The sequence below is a fragment of the Rhinoderma darwinii genome, chromosome 10 (assembly GCF_050947455.1).
Source record: "Rhinoderma darwinii isolate aRhiDar2 chromosome 10, aRhiDar2.hap1, whole genome shotgun sequence".
In the NCBI taxonomy this organism is placed as follows: domain Eukaryota; kingdom Metazoa; phylum Chordata; class Amphibia; order Anura; family Rhinodermatidae; genus Rhinoderma; species Rhinoderma darwinii.
The window spans coordinates 66169158-66183227 of NC_134696.1; the positions used below are offsets into that span (position 1 = coordinate 66169158).

Sequence of the window (14070 nt, forward strand, 5' to 3'; positions counted from 1 at the left end):
CACACATCTCTCTTCTTATACTGTCCCTCCTGTCAGTAGCTATCCTGCCGTCACACACGTCTCTCGCTTCTTATACTGTTCCTCATGTCAGTAGCTATCCTGCAGTCACACACGTCTCGCTTCTTATACTGTTCCTCCTGTCAGTAGCTATCCTGCAGTCACACACATCTCGCTTCTTATACTGTTCCTCCGGTCAGTAGCTATCCTGCAGTCACACACATCTCGCTTCTTATACTGTTCCTCCTGTCAGTAGCTATCCTGCAGTCACACACATCTCGCTTCTTATACTGTTCCTCCGGTCAGTAGCTATCCTGCGGTCACACACATCTCTCTTCTTATACTGTCCCTCCTGTCAGTAGCTATCCTGCCGTCACACACATCTCTCTTCTTATACTGTCCCTCCGGTCAGTAGCTATCCTGCAGTCACACACACCTCTCTTCTTATACTGTCCCTCCTGTCAGCAGTTTTTCTGCTGTAACACACTTCTGTTCTTATACTGTTGCTCATGCTAGTAGCAATGCTCTTGACGCACGCACGTCTCTACATCTACTGTTCCTCGCTATCATATACTTCTTCCTGCTGATGCTGTTGCTATTCCTGGTCCTCGGTACAGTGTTCTCACCACAACAGCTGCACGATGTCTCCGCCAGTCTAAAATAAAGGTTACGAGAAGGAGGGCAAGAACCGCCCTCCCTTCTCAGGTGTCCTATGCCAAACTCACATGATCACACAGTCACATGACCAGCCCAGGAGGCGTCTCCTCCTCCTCCTCGCTCAACACCTCTCACATAGACTGCAAAGATCAGGAAGTAGGAGTCCAACCTGTCGAGATATGCTATTGGCTGACACTTTTCCTTTCAGTATGCTTATTGTTCACTACTGCTGTCATTCACCCGGTAAGCCACGCCCCTTCCTTCGTCCCTTACGAGTCTCTGTAACTTCCCTGTAACAGTATCTACAATTGGTAGCTTCTCGCAGGTATAAGGTTTTGGGATTTCAAGGGAAGTAGCTAGCTTCCGATGACAAAACAAGGTCGCGATAGCTGTGCCAGTGGATCTATTAAGATGACAGATAAATTTGTATGCAACTGACGTGAGGGAGGTCTTTGCAATAGAAGACATTGAGAAGTCACCAGAGCTGATTATCATAGGGAGGAAGTAAGTTTAGTAACAGAGGAAGAGACAGTCTGATTCATGTGCGATTATCCAGGCTGACTTGTCAAGTGTCTGAAGCTACATCACAGTCTAGGTGACAGTCTATGACATGTCTGTATCAGTAAAGAAGCCCTTTTAGTTGTCTAGTTATTTAATAATGGATAATGAGATCGAGGAGATTTTTGGAGATGAGGTGGAGAACAGGACCTCACTGGAGGTTTATGATGAGATGGTCACCGCCATGGCCGGGAGCATTTATTCTGAGCTAGAGAAACTAGTAGGTGCCTATGGACAAGAGGCGGTTACAGGCCTGATGCCCCTAATCGTCTCTGTACTTGAAAGCCTGGCTACAACTTGTACCAGTGCAAGAGAGAAAGAGGACCAACTGGAGATGGTTCAAGAAGATAAGCAGAGACTTCTGATCCAATATGAAAGAGAGCGGGATGGACGCAAGCGAGCGGAGGAGGTAAGCGCTTGGACCATAGATTTAGTCCTCTGTTCATCCGTTTTGTTTTGTCCTGTGCTATTTCTAATGTAAAGGTGAACATAAGCAGATGACCTACTTGGATCTCCATGTTACATTCTAAACTTTGTCAGCGCCCCCTTCCGACCTGTCCATGATGTTAAACATTATAAAATATTCTGACATTCTGGTTTTCAGTAAAGTTACCTAAATATACCGTCCTAATAAGAGACAAAATCTAGCAGGTACAGGTCCGCCGGCTTGGCTCAAATCTTCCAGAGAAATATGCAACTTTTTTTTAGTAAAAAAAACACTAAAAGCAGTGCAGCGGACGACGCTACATGACCATCCTAGTGCCTGAGTAACCGCATCCTCTATATTGGTATGTATGGAAGAGCTTCCGGCAGGCCAGGCAATACCAATCTCCTAGATACAGCGGACTCGTAAACTAACTCGGTTGTACTGCTTTAATATTATTTTACAACAATAGTTACATATTTTTCTGTACGATTTGGCCCGCAAGCACAATGACCTGTACGTTTTAATATGCTATACCTATAATCAGGGCAGCATATTCAAGAGACTACGTCACCACATTATAAGTGTCCTATCTCCTACGTAATGTGATCGGCGCTGTAATGTAGATTACAGCAGTGTTTTATATTTAGAAAAACTCAATTTTGACCAAGTTATGACTTATTTTAGATTTATACAAATGACTTTCTTAATGCCCAATGGGGTGTTTTTAAGCTTTTGACCAAGTGGGCGCTGTGGAGAGAAGTGTATGACGCTGACAATCGGCATCATACACTTCTCTCCATTCATGTACTCCGCACATAGTGATCTTGCGAGATCACGCTGTGCTGTCACTTACGCACACATAAATTTTACTGTAGTGTCTTGAGAGTGAATAGACATTGCCTCCAGCCAGGACACGATGCCTATTCACAATCCTGACATTTCTGTAACGTTTGTGTGTCACTTACTCACACAGCACATCGAGATCACGCTGTGCTGTCATTTACAACATGATCTCGCGAGATCACACTGTGCAGTCATTAAGTCCCACACAAATGTTACCGAAGTGTCGGGAGTGTTAACAGACATCGCGTCCTGGCTGGAAGCAATGTCTATTCACTCTCAAGACACTTCAATAACGTTAGAGGAGTGCATGATACCGATTGGTCAGCATCATGCACTCCTCTGTACAACGCTCACTTGGTCGAAAGTAAAAATACGCCCACTTGGGCATTAAGAAAGTAATTAGCATAAACCAAAATCGCTCCTAACGTTGTGAAAATAGATCGTTTTTTTTTAATAAAAAGCATTACTGTCACCTACATTACAGCGCCCATCTCCTTTTATAGGAGACAGGGCACTTATAATGTTGTGACAGAGCCTCTTTAATATGTGAGTAAGTGACAGCACATCGTGATCCCGCAAGATCCCTATGTGCTGAGTACATGAATGGGGAGAAGTGTATGACGCTGATTGGTCACTGATTGGTCAGCGTCATACACTTCTCTCCACAATGCCCACTTGGTCAAAAAGTAAAAAACACCCAGTTGGGCATTAAGAAAGTCATTAGCATAAATCTAAAATTGGTCAAAACTGATAGTTTTTCTAAATAAAAACCACTGCTGTAATCTACATTACAGCGCCGATCACATTATGTAGGAGATAAGGCACTTATAATCTGGTGACAGAGCCTCTTTGAGATGACAGGTCCGCTTTGACTATTACAGCATTTTAAAGAATTACAATGCATTCGGAAAGTCTTCAGACTCTTTTAATTTTTGCACGTATTGTTATGTTGAAGCCTTGTGCAAAAATAACAAAACTATGTCTTTCCCCATCATTCTGCACTCAATACCCCATAATAACAAAGTGAAAACAGAATGTTCGTAATCTTTGCTAATTTATTGATGAGAAAAATGAAAATATTGCTTTGAGATAAGTATTCAGACCCTTTACTCAGTACTTGGTTGAAGCACCTTTGGCAGCGATAACGGCCTCCAGTCTTCGTGGATATGATGCCACAAAGTTTGCACACTGTGGTTTGGGTATTTGATGCCATTCTTCTCTGCAGATCCTCTCATGCTCTGTCAGGTTGGATGGGGACCTTCGGTGGACATCCGTTTTTAGGTCTCTACTCACAGAGTTGTCCCGAAGCCGCTCCTGTGTTGTCTTGGCTATCTGCTTAGGGTCGTTGTCTTGTTGGAAGGTGAACCTTTGGCCCAGTCTGAGGTCCAGAGCACTCTGGATCAGCTTTTCAATAAGAATCTCTGTACTTTACGCCATTCATCTTTCCCTCACCCCTGACAGGTCTCCCTGTCCCAGCCCCTGAAAAACACCCCCACCGCATGATGCTGCCACCACCATGCTTCACTGTAGGGATAGTATTGGGCAGGTGATGAGCAGAGCCTGGTTTCCTCCAGACATGATGCTTAGAATTGAGACCAAAAAGTTACATTTTGGATTCATCAGACCACGGAATCTGGTTTCTCACAGTCTGAGAGTCCTTTAGGTGCTCTTTTGCAAACTCCAGGCAGTCTTTCATGTGTCTTTTACTGAGTAGAGTCTTCTTTCTTGCCATTCTGCCATAAAGCCCAGATTGATGGAGTGCTGCAGTGATGGTTCACATTCTGGAAGTTTCTCCCATCTGCACATCGAATCTTTGTAGTTCATCCAGAGTGACCATTGGGTTCTTGGTTACCTCTCTCACCAAGGCACTTCTCCCCTGATTACTTCGTTTTGTGGCATGGCCAGCTCTAGGAAGAGTCCTGGTTGTTCCAAACTTTTTCCATTTAAGAATTATGGAGTGCTTGAGAATTTTTTTTACTTGCCCTTCTTGAGACCTATGCCTCCACACAATCCAGTCTCTGAGCTCTACAGGCAGTTATTTCCTCCGCCTGGTTTTTGCTCTGATATGCATTGTCAGCTGTGAGACCATATATGGACAGGGGAGGTCCCCAGAGCTAAATTGTCATAGCCAGGGGCGTTGCTAGGGTCGTAAAAGATCAAGGGCACAAGCCCCGAGACATATATTTACCCCTCCCCCTGAAAAAAAAGAATACATATCGGAGATCGCATATCTATAAGACTAAGGCTCCTATAGCTGCTCTGCTGTATAGAATTGGATGCATTGTCTCAGCAGACAGTTTCATACATGATCGGCTTGGGGCTCATTCAGACGAGTGTGAATCTCGTCCGTGTGCTGTTCGTTGAAATAACGCGGACCCGTTGATTTCAATGGGGCTATTCACACATACGTGAGCTTTCATGCAGCGAGTGTCCGTTGTGTGAAACTCACTGCATGTCCTATATCAGTGCGTTTTCACGCACCTAGTCGCCCATTGAAGTCAATGGGTGTGTGAAAACCACAGACAGCACGTGGAGCCACATGAAACACTGACTGTACACATGAAACGTGTTTCATGCATCAATTACATTGAAAAAAAGTGTTTTCAAGTGCGTGAAAAACATATGCCACACGCAAAGCACACTGATGCAAAACGCAACTCACACGACCAGATTTCCGTGCGTAAATCTGTCACGCTCATGTGAATGTAGCCTTAGATACAGGGCTATGATTAAGGACCCCTGAGGTTCGAAACGCATAAGCGTGGTCCCGGGATTTTCATTTTAACCGTTCTGTTTTTAAAATGACCGAATAAAACCTACATTTTTTTTTTACCAGAGTCCTGGGTACACCAATTTTGTATTTGTCATTTCTGGGGCTCCAAGCAATGTTGTGTCTCGAGGCTCTAAACAAAGACACCTGTAGAGCGCTCCCCACACAATGCCCCCTGTATATAGTGTCACAACCCCCTGTATGGTTCCACACATACCCTCCTTGTCTCAGCATATCTGTAGCACTCTGACCCTATAGCTATGGATAGGATTAGATACAGTTGCTCAGCAGATCATATCACACATGATAGGATTAGACACATTGGCTCAGCAGACGGTATCACACATGATGGGATTAGATACAGTAGCTCAGCAGACAGTATCACACCTGATTGGATTAGATATAGGGCCCAGCAGACAATATCACACATGATTGGATTAGATACATTAGCTCAGCAGACAGTATCACACATGATAGGATTAGATACATTGGCTCTGCAGACAGTATCACACATGATTGGATTAGATATAGGGACCAGCTCGCTGACATTACGGCTCCAGCGCTGGACCCAGGAAAGGTAAGAATAATAATCGTTTTGCTTTTTTAAGTGTTACTAATTTTTTTTTGTGTGTTTGTGTTTTTTTTACAGGTTCAGTCGTTGGACTACTTCGATGACTACTTTTATTCTCAATAAAATGTTTAGTGAGGGTCGTGTTTTTTTTATTTTTTATGTCCTTGTATTTTTTTAAGCTTTATTGCTGCCGCTTTACTAATAGCTGCTGACTGATTAACATCATCCATGACTAAGGCGGGGCTTAGTGTTATCCGGTGCAGAGGCTAACACTAACCCCCATTATTATCCCGGTACCCACCGCCACCAGGGGTACCGGGAAAAGTTGGGTACGATGCCTATAGACAATCAGGTACTGGATGGTCGGGTAATGGGGCGGCCGCAGGCTGGTGTTGTTAAGCTGGGAAAGGCCAAAAACAGTGGAACTTCCCACCATGGTAATTCTAGCCTGTTGCTGCTGTAATCAGCCAGCAGCCATTACTAAAGCGGTAGTAATAAAGTTTAAAAGAAAATACAAAGACATAGATAAAATATTTTATTGAAATAAAAAAAAAAGAAACACACAACACTCATTTACCATTTTATTGAACATAAAAAAAGCCATCCTCGAATCCGACGTATTCCAACGACTAAACCTGTAAAAAAAGCACAAAGAGAAAAAAAACACATTAGTAAAACATGTGATTGGCTTAGATACAGGGCCCATGTGTCATACTGTCAGACCATGTATCTAAGCCTACCACAAGGTAGGCTTAGATACAGGGCCCCAGCAGACAGTAATCTTATACTGTATAAGATTATGGTCTGCTGGGGCCCCGTATCTAAGCCTACTATGTGGTAAGCTTAGATACAGGGCCCATCAGATGTGGGCCATGTATTTAAGAATACCATGTGGTAGGCTTAGAAACATGGTCTGTTAGACCCTGTATCTAAGCCTACCACAAGGTAGAGGTAGGCTTACATACAGGATCCCAGCAGACCGTAATGTTACACTTGCCCTCCTCTTTGGCTCCGGGTGAAGCGGATGTCCCGACACCATCTAGCGTCGTGGCGTCCTCTGCGGCGCAGAGTCGTGTCGTATTGACGCGAGAAGACGTCAGGACTTCCACTGCACTGGAGAAGGAAGATGGGTAAGTATGTGTCATTACTATAGTAAGAGGGGCCCGTGTATTTTATTACATAGGCCCCAGTTACTATAGTTATTTTTATAGGTGGAGGCGGCTGCGGCCCTGTTCTAATTGTGACCGCTGTGACCCGAATGTGGCAGTCGCTGGGGCACCGGGCCAAAGATCCGGGGCTTGGGCCCGGTGCTAGCGACGCTCCTGGTCATAGCAAAGGGTCTGAATACTTATGTCCATTCGAAATTTGAGTTTTTCATTTTTAATACATTTGCAAAAAGTTCTAAAATTCTGTTCTCAAATTGTGTTCTCACTTTGTCATTATGGAGTATTGAGTGCAGAATGATAGGGAAAACTTGATTTTTTTTGTTCTTTTAACACAAGGCCTCGACATAACAAAATGTGAGAAAAGTGAAGGAGTCTGAAGACTTTCTGAATGCACTGTACATTATGAGAACTTCTCTTTTTTGCGAGTTGATTAGTGTAGATTTACACGTAGAATTGACAGCTATGGTGATGCCGTGTCACATGCCTTGGCAGTCAGTCACCTCTCGGCACAGTGACGCTGCATCCACAGTGTTGTGCCCTGATTTCCTGCTGCCCCATGGTCATGTAACATCATCATGAATATCACATCACTACCCGGAATTTTAAATAGAAAACCGGATGCATGGAAAGCAGTCTTTATGAAAACCGTAAGTATACTGTGTTTGAAACATTATTAGTATTTACAATGGGTACAGTAAACTATTTTCGGAAATCCACCCGAATCTCTGGAAATGTATTTAATATAAACTGGAATGTTTCCATTCACTCACATGAAGCGGAGTTCTTGTGAGGAATTGAAAAACAAAGACCCTTAGGCCCTGTTCACACAGGGTATTTTTTGCAGACAGAAAATTCTGCCTGGAAAAATCAGCTCCGGTTTTTTTTTTAGGTGGTTTTGCACCACCTGCGTTTTTTGACGTGTTTTTTGCCATGATGTTTGCTGCGTTTTTTCTTTAGCCTTTTTTTTTTAGCTATCTCTTCAACAGAAAGATGGAATAACCGTGAGCGTTTTTTAACGAAAAACGTGTCAAGAATCGCGGTCTAAAAAGCGTAAAAAAAGGCGTTTATTTCCGTCTCCCATTGATTTCAAAGCGGTTTTTGTGGCGGAAAACGCCTCTTGACAGGGCACGTCGCTTCTTTTTCCCGCGAGCCTTTTTTTTTTGCTCGCGGTAAAAAAACCTCATTCACCACCCATTGAAATCAATGGGACTCAATTTTGGCCGTTTTTAGCCGCGGTTTCCTCTGCAATAACCGCTGCAAAAAACTCTGTGTGAACAGGCCCTTATATGTACTATTATTCTAACAAAAGGTGCCAGTGTTTCCCACAGCAACCAAATTCATCACTTATTTAATTTTCAACCCAGCTATGAAAATAAGAAAGCTGGGATCTGATTGGTTGCTATGGGAATCACTGACAATTTCTGATACAACGGATAGAACAGTATTTATGTGCAAGACTTCATATCTATCAGAAATTTGCGTACCCTCTCATTATACGATACAACCAGAAAACCTCTTTAATGAAGTCCAACAGTACAGTTACACCATTGGTCCACTGCTATTCCATGGGTGTTGCCATGCCCGGTACTTAGCCAGCCTTCAAGAGCCTCTAAAGATTGAGGGGATCATTCTTGGTATCTCCCTTTATTACATGGCCCTAACTGGTAACCACTGTGTATATAGAGATAGTATATGCCCCTCACAGGTAACCACTGTGTATATAGAGATAGTATATGCCCCTCACAGCTTACCACTGTGTATATAGAGATAGTATATGCCCCTCACAGCTTACCACTGTGTATATAGAGATAGTATATGCCCCTCACAGGTTACCACTGTGTATATAGAGATAGTATATGCCCCTCACAGCTTACCACTGTGTATATAGAGATAGTATATGCCCCTCACAGGTTACCACTGTGTATATAGAGATAGTATATACCCCTCACAGGTAACCACTGTGTGTATAGAGATAGTATATGCCCCTCACAGGTAACCACTGTGTATATAGAGATAGTATATGCCCCTCACAGCTTACCACTGTGTATATAGAGATAGTATATGCCCCTCACAGGTAACCACTGTGTGTATATAGAGATAGTATATGCCCCTCACAGCTTACCACTGTGTATATAGAGATAGTATAAGCCCCTCACAGGTAACCACTGTGTATATAGAGATACTATATGCCCCTCACAGGTAACCACTGTGTGTATATAGAGATAGTATATGCCCCTCACAGGTTACCACTGTGTATATAGAGATAGTATAAGCCCCTCACAGGTAACCACTGTGTGTATATAGAGATAGCATATGCCCCTCACAGCTTACCACTGTGTGTATTTTATATACATACAGTGGACACCTGATCATCGCGTCTATGTGCTGTGGAAAATTATTTGACGCTCACCAAATTTCTCCTAATTTTTGCTAATTTCTCACATTTAAATGTTTCAGATCATCCAACTAATTTTAATAGAAGATTAAGACAACCCGAGTAACACAAAATGCAGCTTTTAAATAATCATTCCATTTATTGAGGATAAAGATTTATTCAAAATGTCACCCATGTAAAAACTAATTGCCCCCCTAAGACTAATAACTAGTTGTGCCACCCTTGACAGTCACCGTTACAATCAAATGTCTGCCATAACTTGCGTTGAGTATTTTACATTGCTGTGGAGGACTTTTTACCCGCTCTTCTTTGCAGAATTTTTTTAATTAGTCTACATTGGAGGGATTTTGAGCATGAACTTCCTGGGCGTTAAAGGTCTTGCCACAGCATCTCCATGCAGGGTTTTCACAATACCAGAATTTGGACTTCGATATCGATACTTTGTGTAGTATTGCGATACTTGATACCAAAACGATACTTTTGCCAACAATAATAATTAAAAGAAAATTCTACCATTTTCTGATGTGGGGCACGAGGTGTGATGAATTTTGAACCTCCATGTACCTCGCATTAGTAGTAATTAACCCCATCATGTTCCCCACAGTCATAATGGACAACATTGGGTTCATGTGTGAGGTACATGATGGGGTTAATTACTATTAAGGTGAGGCACATGGAAGTATACAATTCCTCATACCATGTGCCTCACATTAATGAAAGCATTTTTTTAACTGTGTAAACGTCATAAATGACGCTATGAATTTGTTGTTACGGTCACAATGATACGGAATATGTGTTTATTTTATGTAGAGACTTTTATTTGAATGTTTATTGTAAAAAATAAATATTTTTTTGTTTTACTTTTTTATTTTTAAACTTTAATGTACTGCCACATATCTATTTTTATTCTATATATATTCTATATAACATTAGCCTGTGTATGCCCTAACAACAAAAAATATGGTCAGACAGCCCTGGGGTCCTTCAATGGACTGTGGCCTGTCTGCCCATATGTGGTATGTCCGTCGATTGCGTCACAGGGATTCCCTATGACGCATCCAAAGGGCATCCCCCCCCCCTTCTCATTTACCCCATGAATGCTGCAGTCAGCATTGATCACAGCATTCAGGGGAATAGAGGCAGAGATGAGAGGTTTTTCTGATCTCCGCTTTTAGAGCGGGGCTGCGGCTGTGTAATACAGCCATTGCCCCAGTCCTGACAACAGGTGTGTGCGGTCAGCATAACGTGATGCGGCTGGCGCTGCACTAATGAGACCGAGAACATGGGGGTGTTTAGAAGTTCACCTGCTATGTTCTCTGTCCTCCGTGCCGGCGCCACCGCTCATTAGTGCAGCGCCTGCCGCATCACCTCATACTGACTTCTCGCGCACACTTGTTGTCAGGAGTGGGGCAATGGCTGTATTACACAGCAGCAGCCCCCCTCTATCTACGTTCATGTGTTACAATACTGAGCTGTGCGGGGCACAGCTCCGTATCGAAATACATAAATTAACGGTATTGAACAGTTTCAGGGTGCACGATATCTAAATAGTATCGCTATTTCGATGCATCGTGCAACCCTATGTCAATGCTTGTTTACTTCAGGTCATTGTCCTGCTGCCAAACCCAACTTATTGTGGGATGTGGTGTTCACTTTATGCCAGATGTAACAAGACCCATGTCTTCCAAAAAGTTCCACCTGTCACTCATCAGTCCAAAGAATATTATCCCAAAAGTCTTGGGGGTCATCTAGATGTTTTTTTGGCAAATGCGAGATGACCTATTGCGTTCTTCTTGCGCCTTGCAACTCTCCCATGGATGACCTTTTTGAACAGTGTCTTTCCTATTGTGGAATAGTGTACATTGAACTTAACTAAGGCAAGTGACCGCTGCAGTTCTTTAGATGTTCGTCTGATTTATTTTGTGATCTCCTGAATAATTCTTTGATACGCTCTTGGTGAAATTTTGGTTGGTCGGCCACTCCCGGGAAGGTTTACCACTGTTCCAAATTTTCTCCATTTGTGGATAATGGCTCTTACTGTGGTTCGCTGGGATACTGGAGCCTTAACAATGACTTCGTAACCCTTACCACACTGGTAGATTTTAACCCCTTCCCGCCGCAGCCACTTTTGGACTAAATGACCCCCATTTTTAAAATCTGACGTGTCACTTTATGTGGTAATAACTTTGGAATGCTTTCACTTAGCCAAGCAATTCTGAGATTGTTTTCTCGAAACAAATTGTACTTTATGTCAGGGGTAAAATATGGTCGATAAATTCATTGCTGATTTGTAACTAAACACCAATTTATTTATTTTTTTAAAAATTGCAAAAATTAGAATTTTTCTAAATTTGAATGTATCTGCTTGTAAGACTGATGGTAATAGCACACCAAATAGTTACTAATTAACATTTTACATATGTCTATTTTATGTTGGCATCGTTATTTGAACATCCTTTTTACTTTTCTAGGACCTTACAAGGCTTATAAGTTTAGCAGCAAATTCTCACATTTTCAAGAAAATTTCACAAGTCTATTTTTATAGGGTTCAGTTCTGAAGTAGCTTTGAGGGGCCTATATTTTGGGAAACCCCACATATCACCCCATTTTAAAAACCACACTCCTCAAAGTATTAAAAACCGTATTTAGAAAGATTCTTAACCCGTTTCACAGAAATTGAAATTTGTAAATGTCACCTCCACATTGCTTCATTCTTTTTTTGCAGAAATTCAATTTTAATCCATTTTTTTTTATGTAACACAGAGGGTTTTACCAGAGAAACGCAACTCAATATTTATTGCCCAGATTCTGCAGTTTTTAGACATTTGGCCCTAGTGTGCTAATGGACTGAAAAACACTCCTCAGTACAAATGAGCACCTAGAGAATATTGGGACCTTCTTTTTATTAGATCATATTTTAGGCACCATTTCAGTTTTGAAGTGGTCTTGTGGTGCCAAAACAAAGCAAACACCTAAAAAAAGACCCCATTTAGCAAACTACACCCCTTGAGGTATTCATCTAGGGGTGTAGTGAGCATTTTGACCCCACAGGTGTCTTTTATATATTTTAGTAGAAATGGGCAGTGAAAGTGAAAAATGTAAAGATGTAGCTGTAGTTAAATCTACATTTTCCCCAATAATATGTCGACAACGCTATTACTTCCGGCAAAACGACGGGTGCAGTGCACAACAGACACAAACGAAAACCATGGGCACCGGATCCGTCACCATTGAAATCAATTGAAACTTTGGGTCAGTTTGTGTCTGTTCAGGGTCCCGTTATGACGGAAAGCTCCAACGGAACCACAACGCAGATGTGAACGAAGCCTTAGCAGCGCCAATTTTATCCTCAAACTTCTCAACTACCATTTACCCTTGGACCCTTTGGATCCGGATCGGAACCCAGGCTGCAGAAATATTTTAAAACACGCTTTCAGGGATGTTGTGCTCCTAGCACAACCAACCAGGTCAGCAGAGCTGATCACCTATTTGTGTTTTTTTACTATATCATTTGATGCAGTATGTGCGCTTTGTGTTTGTTTTTTCTCCTCTGCTGTTTATAAACCGCACAAGTCCCTAAAGTGTCCTCATCTAAGCTGCATCTATGGGGTGCACCTGTGGGGTCTAGCAAATGATGATGTGGGGTTTTAATGAAATACTACTGGACCTAAAAAATTTGTCCGGGCCCTCATTTAGCATAATTTTTCATCATTGCGTTTTGAGAGTGACAACGTTTTATCTTACCGTTGAAGGAGCTGTGGGAGTGCTTGTCTTTTGTGGAAGGAGCTATAACTTTTATTCGTTCCTTTTTGGCGTACATGTGGTTTTTTTTATCTTATTTTTTATTTTTTTTATGTTTTTCTTTTATCACTATTTTTATTACATTTTTTGGGAGACGAGGAAATCAAAAAACAGCAAATCTAGCATTGTTTTGTTTTTCTTTTTTACAGTTTTCACTGTGCAGTATAAACATGTTAAGGGTATGTTCACACGGCTTATTTTCGGGCGTTTTTTGGGTCGTAAACGGCCGAAAAATTTCAGAAAAATCAAAAACCGAACGCCTCCAAACATCTGCCCATTGATTTCAATGGGAAAAATGGCGTTCTGTTCCAATGAGGCGTTTTTTTATGCGGCCGTTTTGAAAAACGGCTGTGTAAAAAAAACGTCCGCAAAAAGGAAGTGAATGCCACTTCTTGAGACGTTTTTGGAGCCGTTTTTCATTGACTCGTGTAAAAAACGTAGCGAAAAACGCGAGTTGCTTGCAAAACGGCTGAAAATCAGGAGTTGTTTTCCCTTGAAAACTGCTCCGTATTTTCAGACGCTTTTTGCTAAGCGTGTGAACATACCCTAACTTTACTCTGTGGGTCAATACAATAACAGCAATACAAAATGTGTATATATATATATATATTTTTTTTACGCTTTACTACTTTACCACATTAAAAATACTATTTTCTAAAAAAAAAAAATCATGTTTTAGTGTTGCTATTTTCTAACAGCCTGAACTTTTTTTATTTTTTTTATTTGTCTGTTCATATTCATGTGGGAGGTCTTGTTTTTCTGGGTACCATTTTGGGGTGCCTGTGAATTTTTTTGCTAATTTTCTATTAGAAATTTTTTGGACAAAGATGACCCAAAAAAAAAAAATGCGGTAATTTTTTTTAATGAAACCTTTTCTACGGTGTT

General features: G+C 41.8%; 1 protein-coding gene across 2 annotated transcripts in view; it reads left to right on the top strand.

Moving 5' to 3' along the window:
- The first annotated feature begins 920 nt into the window (after positions 1-920).
- Positions 921-14070, top strand: part of LOC142662106 (C-Jun-amino-terminal kinase-interacting protein 3-like) — a 381524-nt gene continuing 368374 nt past the window's right edge. For both annotated transcript variants that reach the window (XM_075840017.1, XM_075840018.1), the window contains exon 1: positions 921-1621. In XM_075840017.1, coding sequence (XP_075696132.1) covers positions 1313-1621 — 309 coding nt within the window. In that variant the 5' untranslated portion in view covers positions 921-1312. The remainder of the gene's footprint in view (positions 1622-14070) is intronic.